The sequence below is a fragment of the Engystomops pustulosus genome, chromosome 4, assembly GCF_040894005.1.
Source record: "Engystomops pustulosus chromosome 4, aEngPut4.maternal, whole genome shotgun sequence".
In the NCBI taxonomy this organism is placed as follows: Eukaryota; Metazoa; Chordata; class Amphibia; order Anura; family Leptodactylidae; genus Engystomops; species Engystomops pustulosus.
Window position 1 is genome coordinate 130260965 of NC_092414.1, and position 18571 is coordinate 130279535.

The window sequence follows — 18571 nt, forward strand, 5'->3', positions numbered from 1 at the left end:
TTAATCCCTGAGCTGAGTGGTTTTGCTGAAAAAAATAATTATAAAATTATGATAATGAAGCTCTGTCACTTCTGTGCTGCAGCTCGGTGCTTTTGCTTTCACATTAGTTATGCACTAGTCAGAAGATGCAATCACTGTTCTCCCCGCCAGGCAGAATAATCAATTGCTGCACCACCCCAGTTGCTGTGTATGAGTTATCCAGCTCAGGTTAATTAGTCCTGCATTGGCTGTTCAGAAAGCACTTTGTGTAATGTGTGTAAAGTGTGTAATGTGGATCCAGCTTTCCCAAAGTTCAGATCGTTTTTGAGAAAAACCACTCAACTCAGGGATTAAACAAGATATGATTCTGCATCAGTGTAGCTACAACATTCTCAAGGTATGTTGGCTTCATAATGCATGAAATAAAATAGTAGATTTTCTTTAAGTTAAACATTATGACTGTCCCTCAAGCCAAAAACAGTGATGCCCTCTTGCCCTAACTTAACCTTTACTAAACCAAATAAACATAAAGGTATGATACTCTGAAAAAGCAAATATCATGAACACCAGTCATCCTTTGAAGCCATTAGTCCTCTTATTTCTTTATGTTGAGACCAAAAGACTACTGTCTTGTATGTAAAAGTTAACTACCAAACATGGGTTCTTTGTATCTATTGCCACCATGTTTTACAGGAAGAGGGAACCGATTCCCCATTCTTGATACTGTATGTATTCAAGCTGAAAAGAAACATTATTAGGTTAATGGTTCACTAAGACTCTGGATTTGTTTAGCTTTTTATTTTAGAAGGGTAATGGAGTGGTAAATGTCCTGGAGCTCCAATATTGACAATCTTTTTGGAATCTGGGTAGTTTATGAATGGAGCAAGCATATATATATTTTTTTTTCATCGCTCCATCTGGGTGACAGATTGCATCTCCTTTTTATTATAGGGGTGACGTGATGTGTCCATAGACATATATGGAGCCATTTTGCCCATGCGCAAACATCCTTCCTGTTCTGCGTTCCAGCATGCGTTTCAAGCTCGGCTGGCGTTGTTTGTTTGCCGACAGCCATTGGCTTTACTATCATGGAGTGAAACGATGGGGATCACGTCTACTATCCCTTGAGGTTATGGTTGTTTAAAAGTATTTTGATCATGTATATGATGTTACGCTGACATTTTGTATTTCTTGTAATTATGAAGTTTCTATGTTCTGATGCACGTTATCATCTATGCACTTTATATATGAATCATGTGGATATGTTGTATTGAGAAATTATGGTTATAGATTAACTTTGCACTACAGCACCTTTCATTGAGAGGGGTGGAGTTCACATTATGTGATGTGCACCATTTTTAGTATATATGTGTGTTTGTAACCACATGTATTTAGCTTGAGAAATGCTTGAGCCTTGAGACATAAGATCGCTGCTATTATGAAATTGATCCATTGGAACTCTTGTATTAACACTAGATCATTTGGATAATTGTATATATATATAATTATATATATATATATATATATATATATATATATATATACACTCACCGGCCACTTTATTAGGTACACCTGTCCAACTGCTCGTTAACACTTAATTTCTAATCAGCCAATCACATGGCGACAGCTCAGTGCATTTAGGCATGTAGACGTGGTCAAGACAATCTCCTGCAGTTCAAACCGAGCATCAGTATAGGGAAGAAAGGTGATTTGAGTGCCTTTGAACGTGACATGGTTGTTGGTGCCAGAAGGGCTGGTCTCAGTATTTCAGAAACTGCTAATCTACTGGGATTTTCACGCACAACCATCTCTAGGGTTTACAGAGAATGGTCCGAAAAAGAAAAAACATCCAGTGAGCGGCAGTGCTGTGGGCGGAAATGCCTTGTTGATGCTAGAGGTCAGAGGAGAATGGGCAGACTGGTTTGAGCTGATAGAAAGGCAACAGTGACTGAAATCGCCACCTGTTACAACCAAGGTAGGCAGAAGAGCATCTCTGAACGCACAGTACGTCGAACTTTGAGGCAGATGGGCTACAGCAGCAGAAGACCACACCGGGTGCCACTCCTTTCAGCTAAGAACAGGAAAATGAGGCTACAATTTGTACAAGCTCTTCGAAATTGGACAGTAGAAGATTGGAAAAACGTTGCTTTGTCTGATGAGTCTCAATTTCTGCTGCGACATTCGGATGGTAGGGTCAGAATTTGGCGTCAACAACATGAAAGCATGGATCCATCCTGCCTTGTATCAACGGTTCAGGCTGGTGGTGGTGGTGTCATGGTGTGGGGAATATTTTCTTGGCACTCTTTGGACTTCTTGGTACCAATTGAGCATCGTTGCAACGCCACAGCCTACCTGAGTATTGTTGCTGACCATGTCCATCCCTTTATGACCACAATGTACCCAACATCTGATGGCTACTTTCAGCAGGATAATGCGCCATGTCATAAAGCTGGAATCATCTCAGACTGGTTTCTTGAACATGACAATGAGTTCACTGTACTCAAATGGCCTCCACAGTCACCAGATCTCAATCCAATAGAGCAGTGATGGCGAACCTTTAAGCAGCCGAGTGCCCAAAAAGCAACCCCAAACCCCCCTTATTTATCGCGAGGTGCCAACCAAAATTTAAAGCAGTAACTTATTGCTCCCTGTTCTTCAACAACTTTCAATCATATTGGCCTCCTGAGGACAGCAACAAGTGTCCCTCTGTGCACAGAGAATCATGGGACCGACAAGAGGCCCTCCGAAGATAATTCGGCCCTGTCAATTCATTTTTCCTCTTCCTACAGTCCCAAGTAGCGAAGTAAGTATAAAAATATGACCGAAAGCAACATCTTTTAAGTTTCTTGGAACTTGGAAAATTCTTTGAGTCCTGTCTAGTGTTCTGGGACAATGGCCCGGGTGCCCACAGAAAGAGATTGGAGTGCCGCCTCTGGCACTGCAATAGAGAATCTTTGGGATGTGGTGGAACGGGAGATTCGCATCATGGATGTGCAGCCGACAAATCTGCGGCAACTGTGTGATGCCATCATGTCAATATGGACCAAAATCTCTGAGGAATACTTTCAGCACCTTGTTGAATCTATGCCAGTTCTTAAGGCAAAAGGGGGTCCAACCCGTTACTAGCATGGTGTACCTAATAAAGTGGCCGGTGAGTGTGTATATATATATATATATATATATATATATATATATTCATATTTATTTTAAAAAATTGCTTTTAGCTATTGGAAACTTCATAACATGTTTGTGAAACTTACTTTTGTAGAAGTAAAATATGAGGTTCTAAATTGTTCCCCTCTTCCACCACTTCTTTTATTTTATCTTGTATTGTACCTTCTGTATCTTCAGTAGGTGGGCATAGAGTTTCATGCACTTTTTCCACCGTGCTGTTGAAGCAGGATGATGAATCCATCTTCTACAGAGTCTGTGTGGAAGATATACTAGCCAAGAATAATAAGTCCATCTAAAAATACTGAGCTTAATTTTAACTTTATGTAATAAAAGTTACAATTTTACCCTTTCTAAAGCTAGGGCATCACATTAGATGGTTCTTGTGATCAGCAGGAGTCTCAGCAGTCAGACCCCAATCAACTCTATCCTATTACCCCACAAGTAAAGAAAGCATTGCATTCAGAAGTTTATAAGCTTCCCATAAATACTTTTTCTATTTCCCATCACATTGGTGAGAATTTTTGATGGCACTATGACCAGCCTTCTGGCATAATTTGCTCCAAAACCTGTGTAAAACATTTACCAAGGCTTTTAGACCATTTTTTTTAAAACTTTTGCTTTGTCACATTGTGGCACTCAGATTAGACCAGTTAGAAGCAGGTAAAAAAATAGATTTTGACAGTCTTAAAAGTGCTATTTTTATCCCAAAAGTTTTTCTGCACTAAAAAACAGGACTCCTCCTGACGAAGCAAAAGGCACGGGTTGAGCGTGGTCAGTAGGCGTAGTATACTATTCAAAGTTTGCAAGCACAAAAATATTTGCCCCTTGCTTATTCAAAAAGTAAAGTATTATTAGGAAACCCAAACAACCCATTGTGTGTTAATGGGTTTTTGTGTGTTAACCCCTTTTCATGTCTAATATGCATTGTGATTAAACAAATTTGTTAATGTATCTAAATTTTGAATACACTTTGGTCAATTACTCGTAAACCATCTGTTGGTATATGTTTTGGTGCAGTTCTAGGCCTTTTTTTGGGTGACATTAGGGATTGATATATTTATGGAAATATATTTTTGGATGAACCAAAAAACAGGACGTTATTGAATGTGTTCCCATGCCCAAAAGAGGGGGTGACTGGAGGAGATGAGTGTTAACCTGAGAAGCTTACTGGATCCTAACACTTAATACAAGTTGTCCACCTGGATTAAACCTTAGATTGGATTTTTTTTGGTATTTCAGATTTGCTTTTTCAAATACAATGCTTTGCTCTTTTCGCACCATGTGTTTCTCCTCATTATTGTATCTCCTCCCATCTTCCTGCCTTCCCATGGTGCTTTTTGCTCTAGTTGACCCATTGTGCAGCACACGCTTTTATGAATAACTAAAAGTTGGAAACAGATCAACAAATATGCTTAAGCTTTTCATGTGCACATGAAGTTTTTTACCAATATGGATTAAAGTTTTTGATTTTAAAGAGCACCCGTCAGGCAAATTAACCCTTTAAACTAAATATATTTTCATAAACTGCCATTAGAAAGCATTGCCTCTATTCCTTCATTGTCCCTCTACATGCCTACAAACTTAAGCAATGAGGTCCTAAAGCTGTATGCAAATGACCTGAGAGATGTCCAATGAGTCATTATCATATTCAAGCTGTCCAGCTTACTCATGAGTGGGAGGCACAGCCACACCCCCAGTGCTTGACTGACTGCCTGTATTATGATGTGAGGTATAATGGTGTAATGGCTCCTCCATGTGCTTCCTGGTGCTGGCGCCCCCTGAAGCCTGTGTGCATGAGATACTCCTATACACACGACTGACAGCTTGTATAATGATGTGAGGTGTAATGGCTCCTCCATGTGCTTCCTGGTGCTGGTGCCGCCTACAGCCTGTGTGTGTATGAGATACTCCTATACACATGACTGACAGCCTGTATAATGGTGTGAGGTATAATGGTGTAATGGCTCCTTCATGTGCTTCCTGGTGCTGGCCCCCCCTGTAGCCTGTGTGTATGAGATAATCCTATACACATGACTGACAGCCTGTATAATGGTGTGAGGTATAATGGTGTAATGGCTCCTCCATGTGCTTCCTGGTGCTGCCCTGTAGCCTGTGTGTATGAGATATTCCTATACACATGACTGACAGCCTGTATAATGGTGTGAGGTATAATGGTGTAATGGCTCCTCCATGTGCTTCCTGGTGCTGCCCTGTAGCCTGTGTGTATGAGATATTCCTATACACATGACTGACAGCCTGTATAATGGTGTGAGGTATAATGGTGTAACGTCTCCTCCATGTGCTTCCTGGTGCTGGCGCCCCCTGCAGTCTGTGTGTGTATAGGAGAGATACAACAGCTCCAGGCAGCCATGTTATAGCAGAACATGTCAGGTACTTGTGTAGTTGATGCCTGTGTCTCACACATGTGTATTAGGAGGGAGAGCATGTCAGCAGATGAAGCACAGACACTAGCAATGCTTATAATAATAATAATAATAATTATTTATTTATATAGCGCACACAGATTACACAGCGCTGCACAAAGCATGTCAAATTGGTCCCTGTCCCCATGGGGCTCACAATCTAAACAACCTAACAGTATATTTTGAAATGTGGGAGGAAACCGGAGTACCCGGAGGAAACCCACGCAAACACGGAGAGAGAACATACAAACTCTTTGCAGATGTTGACAATGCTTTACTATACATAACACACAGACATGAGAAGGGGAGGAGAGGGGAGGGGTAACAGGGGTGACATCACTGCCTCTGACCATGTGACCAGCCTCATTTACATAATAAAGAAAAGAAAATTTTATAATGATTAATGTATGAATTGACGAGATAAAGGCTTGGATGGATCCTTGTGAGCTGCTCTAACAGGTAGTAGTGACTGGACTAGTGACAGAGACCTGATCACAGGTGTCCTTTAACCTCTTTACTTCAAGCCCTATGCTGGAATCTAACTTTAGTAATGTAGAGTGAAAGGTTGGTAAATTGGATTTCAGAGATTGGTAGCCTAGCGCAAATGCAAATAGAAGGGAGTGTAAGTTGTTAGTCTTTATGTCAGATTTTTATAACTCGATCCACTTCTCATTGTTTGTCATGAGCTACCAATTACAGAATTACAGCTTATATGATATAATTTTATGATATGGTAATCCCACTTATCTGTATGTTTTTAAGTATTTTACTGTATTATTGTATTGAAACTTACTCTGGATCTTTTACCAGACCATACAAAAGTTGGCACTTGTGAATTAAGCTGGTTGTATAGGGATTGTGCAGAATTTATACATTATTTTTGGTTGAATTAATATTTTTATATACTACTATGTATAGGTCATGTTGTAATTGTGGGATCAATGTTTTGAAGTTTTTTCTGTTATTAAGCTAGATGCAGTTGTAAGTTCAATTTCCAAGCACAGTAAAATATAATCTTGCCATTAATATGGGAAGTTATGGTTAATATTGTATTTAATTTTTATGGGGACGTTGATGCCCAGTATTAGTGATATATTCCCATTAACTTTGTAATCCGAAAGGGAGTCAAACTTGTATTTTCATGTGTCTGTGAACACTAGTTTTAATGGATCAATAAAGATCATACCCTTTAACTACTTTGAGTGCTGGAGAAACACTACTTTTTATCTTTGGACTATTAGCATCTGGGACTGACACTACTTCTGGTGGGATTGTAACTATGCACCAAATCAGGGACAAAGTGATACAAGGCGCTACATTCAATTCATGGGCAATATTCAATTGTTTTCCCTTTGGTTCTATAATATTTATCCATGATCTTTGAGAATCCGCATTTGGTGATTGATTTGAAATGCAAAGTATATTATACCTATACAGGCAGTCCCCGGGTTACGTACAAGATAGATTCTGCAGGTTTGTTCTTAAGTTGGAACTGTATACTTTATTATCATAACCTGAGTCAAAAATGTTTTGCTCTCTGTGACAACTGGATTTACAGACACCATCAATAACTGTTACAGCTGATTATAGTAGCCTAAGACTAAAGTACAGTAAATTACCAACATCCAGAGGTCCGTTTGTAACTAGGGGTCATCTGTAAGTCAGGTGTTCTTAAGTAGGGGACCGCCTGGATATTATTACATGTTTGGAAAATAAGATGCAATATGTATATGTAATAACACAGTAATACTGTAATAAGCACATTCTTAGCTACAAGGTGGATGTGGAATTGAAATTGTCTTTAATAGGGGCTTCATAATATTAAATGTCTGCCCATTTTTTATATTCTCCTCTACTTTTCTCCATACAAGCGAGAATGGAGGTTAATAAAGCTGCAGGTTTTGGAAAAATGTACAATCACATCCAAAAGTCAAATTTTACACATAATATTGCAAAGCTAATACGTGTTTTATAATTAAGAAACAAATTATACTTACGGTCAGGTACTGAGGAAAATGGGATTGTTGTCTGATAGTAGCACATCAGGTAAAACTTCTCAGAGTTGTGCCTGGCTGACGCATATAATTGCAGTCTAATGATATGTCACTGATGGATGGAACATGCCAGTGTTTGCTCAGAAAGTGCCACTTATACAAAGACATTAGTGTGTTTGCCAAGGCTGTGGTTTATTGAAATGTGTATCTGTGAAACAAATGCACCAACATAGCAACTTCAGTGAATAGGTTTTCAAAATCAGATCCCCAACCTCCCTATGCCTGTGCTTTATTTTAAGCCACAGATAAATATATTAAATCTTCATTTTGTACTTTGCCAGATCTGTTACAGTTTGAACAATGCTCTGTAAGTCCGCTTAAAAGCTATTTGGCCATAGTCTATACCAGTGATTTTCAACCTTTTTTGAGCCGCGGCACACTTTTTATACTTAGAAAATCCTGGGGCACACCACCAACCAAAATGACACTAAAACAGTCATATTATACATATAGTTAATAATATAGATTCTAAATTTATTTTACTCAGTGTGAAATCTGGGCCTGTTTCGATAAACACAAAAGGGATATCCTGGCAGGAATGGTGGAAAGACACACACAAAGCTCTTTCTCAACAGTTCTCAGTTTCTCCCTGTTTTTAGTATATGGTGCTGATTATTTTGTGGCTCATATACTGCAAAATAAAGGGGTACAATGAGAAGTACTAAGGCCATTAGGCCAGAGTACAAGTGCCAGCTCATATACTCAGCATATGAGCTGGTACTTGTAGTACTCCAGCCTCATGACTATAGTATTTCTCATTTTACATTTCTCATTGTTATATGCAGTATACTGCTGAAGTACTAAAAGTACCAGCTCATATGCTGAGTATGCTGCCAACAGTTAATATACTCAGGTAAAAGCTCATATAGTCAGCATAATTGGTGGGCATTACCTTGGCGGTGGGCAAATGCGGGAGTCTCTCCGCACTCAGGATGATGCGCCGGCCTCGGTGACGTCATTTTGTCGCACGAGGTTCAAAGCTTGCGCATGTGTTATGTCTCCTACATTGTAAGAAGCCGTGACTGCGCATCGCTGCGCATTGCCGGGAAACAAAACACAGGGGACACCATAGTTTGGGGAAATTTCCCCGCGGCACACCCGACCATGTGTCGCGGCACACTAGTGTGCCACGGCACACAGGTTGAAAATCACTGGTCTATACAATACAAAGAAAATTGGAAGCTCCATTGGTTCCTTGAAAGGTTTCCTAATTCATATTTAAGGCTCTGTTGACTTAACCCCTTTGTGACCGAGAGTCATTGGTTCCTTCATGTCTAGGTCAATTATTGCAGTTCTGTTATGCTCGTCTTAAAATGACGATATCTTTGGAACACCTTTACATATCATTTGAATTTTTTTATAAGATGTGAGACTTTAACTTGGTAGGAGAGTTTTATTAATAACATATTTTATACAATTAGCAGCCAAATTATTAAAAATGTGAAATATAATAATTCTTTATTTATATAGCGCACACAGATTACGCAGCGCTACACAGAGCTTGTCAAATCAGTCCCTGTCCCCATGGGGCTCACAATCTAATCAACCTACCAGTATGTTTTGGAGTGTGGGAGGAATCCCATGCAAACATGGAGAGAACATACAAACTCTTTGCAGATGTTGACCTGGATGGGCCTTGAACCCAACAACCCCAGCGCTGCAAGGCTGTAGTGCTAACCCCCGAGCCAGTGTTCTGCCCACACTTTTCTGTCATTTTTCTAAATGAAGTTTTTTTTAAAATCAGAAGTAAAATTGGAAAAACATTTACCAAAATATGTTTAAAATATGTGCAGTGTCAATCTGACACCCTTCCCCAGGTTCAGAGTCAGATGCAGAGGGTGCATGTACTTCTGCGCAGTGTTAGTTCTGTCTCCCAGCAGCTCTTTTACATTTTGCCTTTACATGACAGGCTGGAGGAGGGCTAACATCAAATAGTTATATCTTGTAAACCTTGGCACCTAGAAACACAGTTCTAGTGGCATATTTAACATGATAATCTCCCCTTTAATATCATATCAGAACTGCGTTTTTAGGTGAACTTAAAATATAAAATCACATTTATTACTGCAACTTTAAAAGTGGATACCTCTGTTTCTGTGGCGCCTAGAAACACATTCTTGATGTGATATTAGCTCAAATAGAAGAAGAGATACAGAGAGGGCGCCACATGTGTGAAATCCTTTAAAGATTTGTTAAATAGTAATGAGAGTTGTTGTGCTCACCTTCTCCTGTTGTACAGCCGGTACAACACGTTTAGCGAGATTTTAGTGGTTTTGACGGTACTTCATCCAACTGAGGAAGAGCCCGGTCCGGGCTCGAAACGCGTCTTGCTCAATAAAGAAACCTTAAACAAAGACAAAAGGTTTTACTTTGGATAATTTGGCGCCGTATCTAGCCTGGAGACCTTTTCTATCCATGATGTGATATTAGAGCAGAGATTCTCCTCTTTAATATGACAATGGAGTTTATTAGCGCTATAGTTCAGTAGATATAACTATTTGAAGTGTGCAACTGTCCTGACGTGTGAACATGCTATCTCCACAGGGTATGTGCAATTCGGTTGCTTATAGCCACAAGGCAGTTGTGAAGCAGTTAATTAGCATTCTGTCTGAAGACCCACATTCAGCATGACCAAGTCTCACCACTGGGTTAAAATGTACCTATTTTTTTATCTTATGGAACATATTCTTCTAAATTCAATGTCCTTTTCCTTTACTTTTTAGCATATGCTCTGCTTCCTAGGACAGTATGTCACAGGATTGTGCCTTTTTGGAAAGGCTACTTTTTCTGATTATGAAGCCAGAGTAGGGCAAGTTTCATTACCACATTATTCACACATACACTACTTTTCACCCCAGAATGCATCAATTTAGGATGTTGGTTTCATTAATAAACCTTGACTAGGCATCCACCTAATATTTGTGTAGTTGTGCTACTTGCAGAGAAGATATACACGGGGGGGGGGGGGGGGGGGAGTTTTCCTACCTACAAAGAATGGAGACGTTTGTAATTTTTATTGTGGGTACACTTCAACTTTAATAGAAAAAATCTAAAAAAAATAATACAATAAAAACACATAACTTAAACCTAAACACTGAAGTTACCTGGCCAAAAATAGTTTTCATCCAAATAGGTCCGTCCAAACACGAACCCCATTAAAGTCAATGGGGACCTGAATTTTGAATTTTGTTGAATCCACACAAGTGTTAGCAACATAAATGTGGCCAACCTTATTAAAGATCTACCACCAGGATGAGTCCATTGTAAACCAAGCGTACTGACATACTGGTGTATGCCCCCTCTTGCAGAATATGCTGTTCTTTTAGCTTCTTATGTCCTGGTTTTTAAAAAAAGGATTTTAAAATAATGCAAATGAGCCTGAGGGTTTTCAGGCTCCATAGGCATTGATGGAGCCGGGAGCCCCTCAGATTCATTCGCATGATTTTTAACCCCTTAATGCCGAGGCCCTCTTTCGTTTTTGCATTTTTATTTTTCACTCCCCACCTTCAAAAATCTATAACTATTTTATTTTTCCATGTAAAGAGCTGTGTGGGGGCTTTTTTTTGCATAATAAATTGCACCTCATATTGAGGGTATTTAATATTCCATACCGTGTACTAGGAAGCGGGAAAAAAATTCAAAATGAGGTGAAATTTGTGACGTTTTCTTGTGGGCTTGGAGCTTACGGCTTTCACTGTGCACCCCAAATTACATGTCTACTTTATTCTTTCTGTAAGAACGAATACAAGAATATCAAATTTGTATAGGTTTTATAATGTTTTCACACATTTATTTTTGCCATCTTCTGGCGCTAATAATTTTTTCATACTTTGGTGTATGGAGTTGATGGTGGTGACATTTTTGCGACTTTTGATGAAGTTTTCAAAGATCCTATTTTTAGGACTGTAGGGCCATTTGATCACTTTTTATAGAATTTTTTATATTTTTGATAACGCCAAAAAAGTACCATTTTCGACTTTGACCGCTATTTTCCATTACGGGGTTAAACGCAGTGAAAAAACGTTATTATATTTTGGTAGATCAGGCATTTCCAGACGCAGCGATACCTAATGTGTTTATGATTTTTACTGTTTATTTATATTTATATGACTGAGATTCCTCTGATCGTGGGCATTAACCCTTTGCATGCCGCTGTCATCCTGACCGCAGCGTGTATGTGTCTTCTGCTCTAGATCGGACCCCCCCCCCCCTCCCGCGACGCTTACCGGGGGGTCCGAAGCTCGGATGGCAGCCATGGGGTCTGCCAGTGCCCCGAGGCTCCGTGATTCTGTCTGGGAGCCAGGTCCTGTCTACTAGCAGCATGCTCAGTGTGTTACATCCCGTGGATAGGGCCTAACTTTCCTTTGTGGTAAAACCCCTTTAAGGTTTCAACAAAAACAAGGTTTTAACAAACCTGGGTCACAATTGAACTGAAGAATGCAATAAGGAAAAACTGTGTTATGCTCCAGGGGGAGTGGACCAACTGGGCCACCGCAGATGATGACATAAGCCTACACTTGGGAGCGGAATCTAAGTGGCACCCGGTTTTCACCAGAGCCCGTCGCAAAGCAGGTTGGACTTGCTGTGGCGAGGTACCACCAAGTCGTTCCACGGGTGCAACTTTGTCAAGGCGAGGTACACAGACGTTGGGCAGGATTAGGGCAACAGGTCAGGGTAGGCGGTACAGGATCAGAGGCAAATATGGAACTGGGGTCACAGCGGGAAATCACGCAAAGAACGAAACAAGCTTTTTCAATGGCACTAGGCACTAAGATCCGGCAGTGCGGGAGAAGATGGGTTAAATAGGATTCTGGGTAAGGCCAGTGCCAATTAATGGTGCGCTGGCCCTTCAAATCTCCTAAAGTCGGCGCGCACTGTAGAAGTCAGGGACACGTGCGCATGGCCAAGGACTTGGTAGGAGGAGTGAGGAAGGGTGAGTAGCTGTAGTAGGGCGCTGGGGCACACAGAGAGACATGGGTGAGCCTGAGACCCGAGACATGGATCGGGGGAGCACCCATGACAGTACCCCCCTTTTGCCCTCCCCCTCTTCTTGGGCTGGAGGAATCTCTGCAGGAGATCATGATCCAGGATATTGTCCTTGGGCTCCCAAGATCTCTCCTCAGAAGAACCGCTTACCTCTCACTGTCTTCATGTCAAGGATCTCCTTTACCTCAAAGATTTTGGTGGAGTCAGCCCCAGGAGCAGGAAGAGGTACTTGCTGGGAGAAGCGGTTCAGGATGACAGGCTTGAGTAACGATGCATGGAAGGAGTTCGATATCCGCATGGTGGGAGGAAGGCACAACTAGTAGGCCACAGGATTGATGAGCCTCCGCACCTTGAAAGGACCCAGGAATCGAGGACCAAGCTTGTAGCCAGGGATCTTTAGCCAGACATACCTGGAGGACAACCAGACTTTGTCACCTGGAGAGAAGACAGGAGGAGGCCTGCGTTTCTTGTCAGCCTGGAGCTGGGTTTGGGCAGGAGCCTGTAAAAAGGAAAGGCGAGTCTGCTCCAAGATGAAATTCAGATCCCGTACCAACTCCTCAACAGCAAGGACGTCCGGGGATACAGGCAGAGGAAGAGGAGGACGTGGATGCAGTCCATAACTGATGAAAAATGGAGCAGAGCCTGTAGATGTTGAATTCAAGGAGTTATAAGAAAACTCTATGGCAACAGAGTGGACCAGTCGTTCTGATGGGCGGAAACAAAGTGACCGAGATAGCAGGCCAGGGTCTGGTAAACTCTTTCCACCTGACCATTAGACTGTGGGTAATAGGCAGAGGAAAAGTCCAATTTTACTTGAGGCTGGTTACAGAGCGATCGCCAGAATTTGGAGATAAACTGAACCCCCAATCAGAAATGATGTGCTGGGGAAGTCCATGGAGCCGGAAGATGTGATGAAAGAACTGGCTGGCAAGGCGTGGAGTAGATGGCAGACCTGGCAGAGGAACAAAATGGTGGTATTGCCTGTGGAAGGCCTAAGGTCCGTGATGAAATCCATAGCCACATGAGTCCACGGGCAGCTGGGTATCAGCAACGGCTGAAGGAGACCAGCAGGTTTCAGATGAGATGGCTTATTTCGGGCTCTGGAAGCGCAGGAGCCCACAAAGTCCCGTACATCCTTGACCAGATCTGACCACCAATAAAAACAGAAAATGAGGGCGACTGAGCGCTGCACCCTAGGGTGCCCAGACACAAATGAGCAATGTTCCCAAGACAGAATCCTCTTCTCTAGAGCTGGTCGCACGTAGGTCTTGCCAGGAGGTAGATGCCAAAGGTCCACTGGAGCGGCCACAACCAGTCGCTCAGGAGGGATGACACACCTAGGAGCTGGTTCCTCCCCAATGACATCTGAGGCACAAGACAGGACATCAGCCTTGAAGTTCTTTTCAGCCAGACAGAAGTAAATAAGGAAATTGAATCGGGAAAAGAAGAGTGACTGGTGAGCTTGACATAGGTTGAGTTGCTGAGCAGTCTGGAGATAGAGAAGATTTTTATGATCTGTGTATATGCAGACTGGAAAGCGCCCAGTCTGCACAAGGCAAGAGATAACGCCACTCTTCTAAGGCAAGTTTAATCACCAGCAGTTGTCAGTCTCCTATGGTGCCGAACACTTTCAACGAATGTTGTAGTGACTTTCGAGAAGGATCTGACATCAGTTATGACAGCCCAAACAAAGGTTATATCTGTCACCACAACACAGTCCTTGCTAACACTTAGCCCTGGAACCCCTGAGGACGCCACTAAGGTGGTGAAACATGTCGGGGGGGGGGGGGGGGGGAGGGAATGTAGTGTTTTCTGTTTTATTTAGCAGTCAGAGAGCCAAATGAATTGAATAATAGTCAGATCAGAAGGAGTGGCAGCAATACTTGAGAGTGTGTGTGTATGAGAGACTGGTATGTGCTTTTTCACATGAACAAATAATTGGAAGTGAGTGGTGTTCTGGTGTGATACAATACAGATATAGAATAAGTTTGTTAAGGACTCCTATCGGATGGACACATACAGTATCATTTGACTAATAAATACAAGTCAATACTAGCAAATGAGTGGGCTCAGGTATAGGGGAGGCCTACAAGGTCAAATTGCTGAGCATATATGTGCTGTCTGTTGATATGTCATGGCCCCCTGCTTAATAAATACACCTCTAGTACCAAACAGAATGCTCAAATATAATCCGAAATTACCCTTCAAGGAGAAGGGAGAGAAGACACTAATACAATACACAGGTAGTTGGTCTAAAAATATCAAAAAAACTTTATTATTACTACAATGCATATAACAATTTTTAAAAAACCTCCTGGGGGAGTCGGTCTTCCCGGACGGTGGAACGATACTACAAATATTAGGTAAGAACTGGTAGTTGCACTAAGGGGCCCTGGCGTACTGGATACATATCTCAGTGGTCACCTTCATGCTATGTTCATGGTACATACCGTAGACAGCACCTATAGAGTTCAGTCTCTTTGACATCCAGCTCACCACTATATATACATATGAATTAGTTCCACACCGTCCAGTGTTAGACCGCCCTTTTTTGTTTTTATGTCTTTCCACCCAATATTGTGTTGTATCCTGTGGACATCCTCAATTTTGAGGCCACACTCTTGTCTCCATGGTTTTTTAAAAATTGTTATATGCATTGCAGTAATAAAAAAGTTTTTTTGATATTTTTAGACCAACTACCTGTGTATTGTATTAGTGTGTTCTCTCCTTTCTCCTTGAAGGGTAATTTCGGATTATATAATAAATTATTATTATTATCGGGCGGCACGGTGGCTGAGTGAGTAGCACTTCTGCCTTGCAGCACTGGGGTCCTGGGTTCGAATCCCACCCAGGTCAACATCTGCAAAGAGTTTGTATGTTCTCTCCGTGTTTGCGTGGGTTTCCTCCGGGTACTCCGGTTTCCTCCCACACTTCAAAACATACTGGTAGGTTGTTTAGATTGTGAGCCCCATGGGGACAGGGACCAATTTGATATGCTTGTGCAGCGCTGCGTAATCTGTGTGCGCTATATAAATAAAGAATTATTATTATTATTATTATTATTATTTATTATTACTCTGTATCAATTCTAAGAACTAAAAATGATTACTCACTAGTGACATCTAGTGTCCAAACTATGCAGTGTCCGCCTTCCTTAAAGTAAACGGAGATACTGATTGAAAAAAATAAACAAACACCACATCATATCTTTGCCAATTAGGTGTATACGAATAACAAACCAGTACAACACACAACACTGCAGCCACGATCATATAATCTTAATAACTAAATCTTACATTGTGGGCCATACTGACTGTAGATTTTTAACAAATCTTGTGTAGTGTTGTCTTTACCAATTTCCCTTTTAAAATATGTACGAATAAAGATAGTTTAATACACATTTTTCTTTTGACCAATGGGTCTTAGTGAGGCTGTCTTTAGGCCTTTTTTGTGATAATTGTTGAAGTTAAATGAGGACCCAGTCAGGCATTCATCTCACTTTGTTCTTCGTTAGAATTGGGGGTTGGACCATTCTTGGTGAGCGCCACAATAGGAGACATCAGAGAGGAGAAGTGCGGGATGAACTACCAATAGTAATTTGCAAAGTCCAGGAAACTCTGTATTGCATGATACAGCACGAGGGCATTAAAGAACAGCAGACAGCTTGGAAGGATCCATCTGGAGGCCTCTGTCAGAGATAATGGGGGTCATTTACTAAGGGGCCGATTCGCATTTTCCCAACGTGTCACCCGAATATTTCCGATTTTCACCGATTTCCCCTGAATTGCCCACGCGATCGGACTGTGGCGCATCGGCGCTGGTATAATAACAAGAGATGGGTGTAGCACAACCACAAATTAATTTTGAGCCAATGCACAAATACCAACATGAAAACAATACCAGAAGAAAAAAGAGTGCATTCAAGGGCTCTGGTATAGTACAAAGTAGAAATCCAAGTTTATTAGACAAAAAATAATGACAAATGTTCAGAAAAAATACACACATTTAAAATCATTTAAAAATACTATATACATGAAATCATACAGTCACCTGGTATGGTGAATCTGTAAACTACCCCCCGACCAACACAAGGTAAGTGGTACAAGGCCAACCTGACTGACCAACAGTAAGATGAATGCTTCAGTTGCTGAATAAACAAGGTGGGTCCCCTAACCTATCTAAACATGTCAAAAGCCAAATGGCAGCCTCCGGCTCCATACAAGATGCAAAAGATATATTGTAAGCAGATAAGCATGAAAAAAGCATAAATGGATACCAAGAAGAGGACTCTGATATAAGCGGCGGATCTATGAGCAGTCAAGGAGGGCACAAGTGGACGGGGGTGGCGGGCTCCCCACGCGTTTCGTCGTGCAAAGCACGACTTCCTCAGGGGTATGTGGCCCATAGTGATCGCTACTGACCTTTTATAGTCCCTGGAATGAATGAGAGAACGATTGTAGCGTGCCATTGCGGTAGAGCGCCAAACCGGAAGTAGATCCGGAAAAATCGGAAGTGACGTATACTCGCATGCGCTACCCCGGCCGGGGATTGTTTGTTTGCACAGGTACCATGGAGACCCTGTGACTCATACAGAGAACGCAAAAAACCGCAATTGCCAAGATGAACAGTGCCTAAAAATAGGCAAGAGAACGGCGCCTAGATTTCAAATAATAAAGAAGTCGATATGTATAGATCTATAGTGCGACTCAAGATGTGTAAATGTTAACGGTTGCTAACGGTCAGCAAAACACATATTATAGGGACTAGAAAAGGAGGCAAGTAGTGCAATCATTCAAGTATAATAAACAATTAGGTTTAAGTTACCTATGGTGAACATCTGTCTACAGAAAGCTTCAATTTACCAAATAATAATAGTAGATTGTGTCATACATAGAGAAGCAATTATCATAGTAAATGCGGTACAGAGAGTATTGTTGAGGTAGTAAAGAAATCGTGCATCTTATCAGAACACGGGAGCTGCATGAGGTCTGCAGGAAAATTTCCTGCTATCCTACACAGGGGGATTCACCAGAAGGTATGTAAATCACAAGACATTTTCTCACTATCTTACAAAGAAAATAACAGAATGTGGGATCAATAGATCTTAACACCAATAGTCTCGTATTGAATTAGCATCACAGGATCTTCGTAGAGACATCTCATATGCGGAAAAGGTGAGTAAGCCATCATGTTGAACAGTAGGGGACCAGAAGGGTCCAAACTACTGGGGGTGAAACAATATATGTGACACCCAGGTAGGTGATAGGGGAGCACGAGTTTGGGTTCTTCACCCTCAATAGTTTGGACCCTTATGGTCCTTTTCGTTCCCCTATCACCTACCTGGGTGTCACACATATTGTTTCACCCCCAGTAGTTTGGACCCTTCTGGTCCCCTATTATTGTGCACATTCACTGTCCATACTTCCATAAGGCTTTCACCAACACCTATTCCTTTCCCCCTTCTTGCACCCAATATACAAATTTCACGGCACTCCATTCATGCAGCCTCATCCTATTTACAGCACTGCATCACCAGACCTTTTGCAGTCACATATATTAACATGTCTCTAACATACACATTTTCCTCTTAAATAATTTTGAGTAGAATACCTTCTAACCTTTCCTTCTTTTATGAAACAATTAGGATATGTGGCATATGTATTCATCTATCCTGCTCTCCCCTTCACTTGGATACTACTATTTGGATGCGATGGGACCTTTCAAGTTATTTACCCATATACTGTTCAACATGATGGCTTACTCACCTTTTCCGCATATGAGATGTCTCTACGAAGATCCTGTGATGCTAATTCAATACGAGACTATTGGTGTTAAGATCTATTGATCCCACATTCTGTTATTTTCTTTGTAAGATAGTGAGAAAATGTCTTGTGATTTACATACCTTCTGGTGAATCCCCCTGTGTAGGATAGCAGGAAATTTTCCTGCAGACCT

General features: G+C 41.3%; 1 protein-coding gene across 3 annotated transcripts in view; it reads right to left on the reverse strand.

The window, feature by feature from the left end:
* Positions 1-10140, reverse strand: part of LOC140127137 (uncharacterized) — a 31047-nt gene extending 20907 nt beyond the window's left edge. For 2 of the 3 annotated variants that reach the window (XM_072147470.1, XM_072147467.1), the window contains exons 1-3: positions 9853-10140; positions 7574-7778; positions 3240-3406 (exon numbers count right to left, since the gene is read on the reverse strand). In XM_072147470.1, the coding sequence (XP_072003571.1) occupies positions 3240-3394 (155 nt within the window). In that variant the 5' untranslated portion in view covers positions 3395-3406; positions 7574-7778; positions 9853-10140. Of the gene's footprint in view, positions 1-3239; positions 3423-7573; positions 7779-9852 lie in introns of all 3 variants that reach the window. The other variant, XM_072147468.1, reaches the window with a different exon arrangement.
* Positions 10141-18571: the final 8431 nt, after the last annotated feature.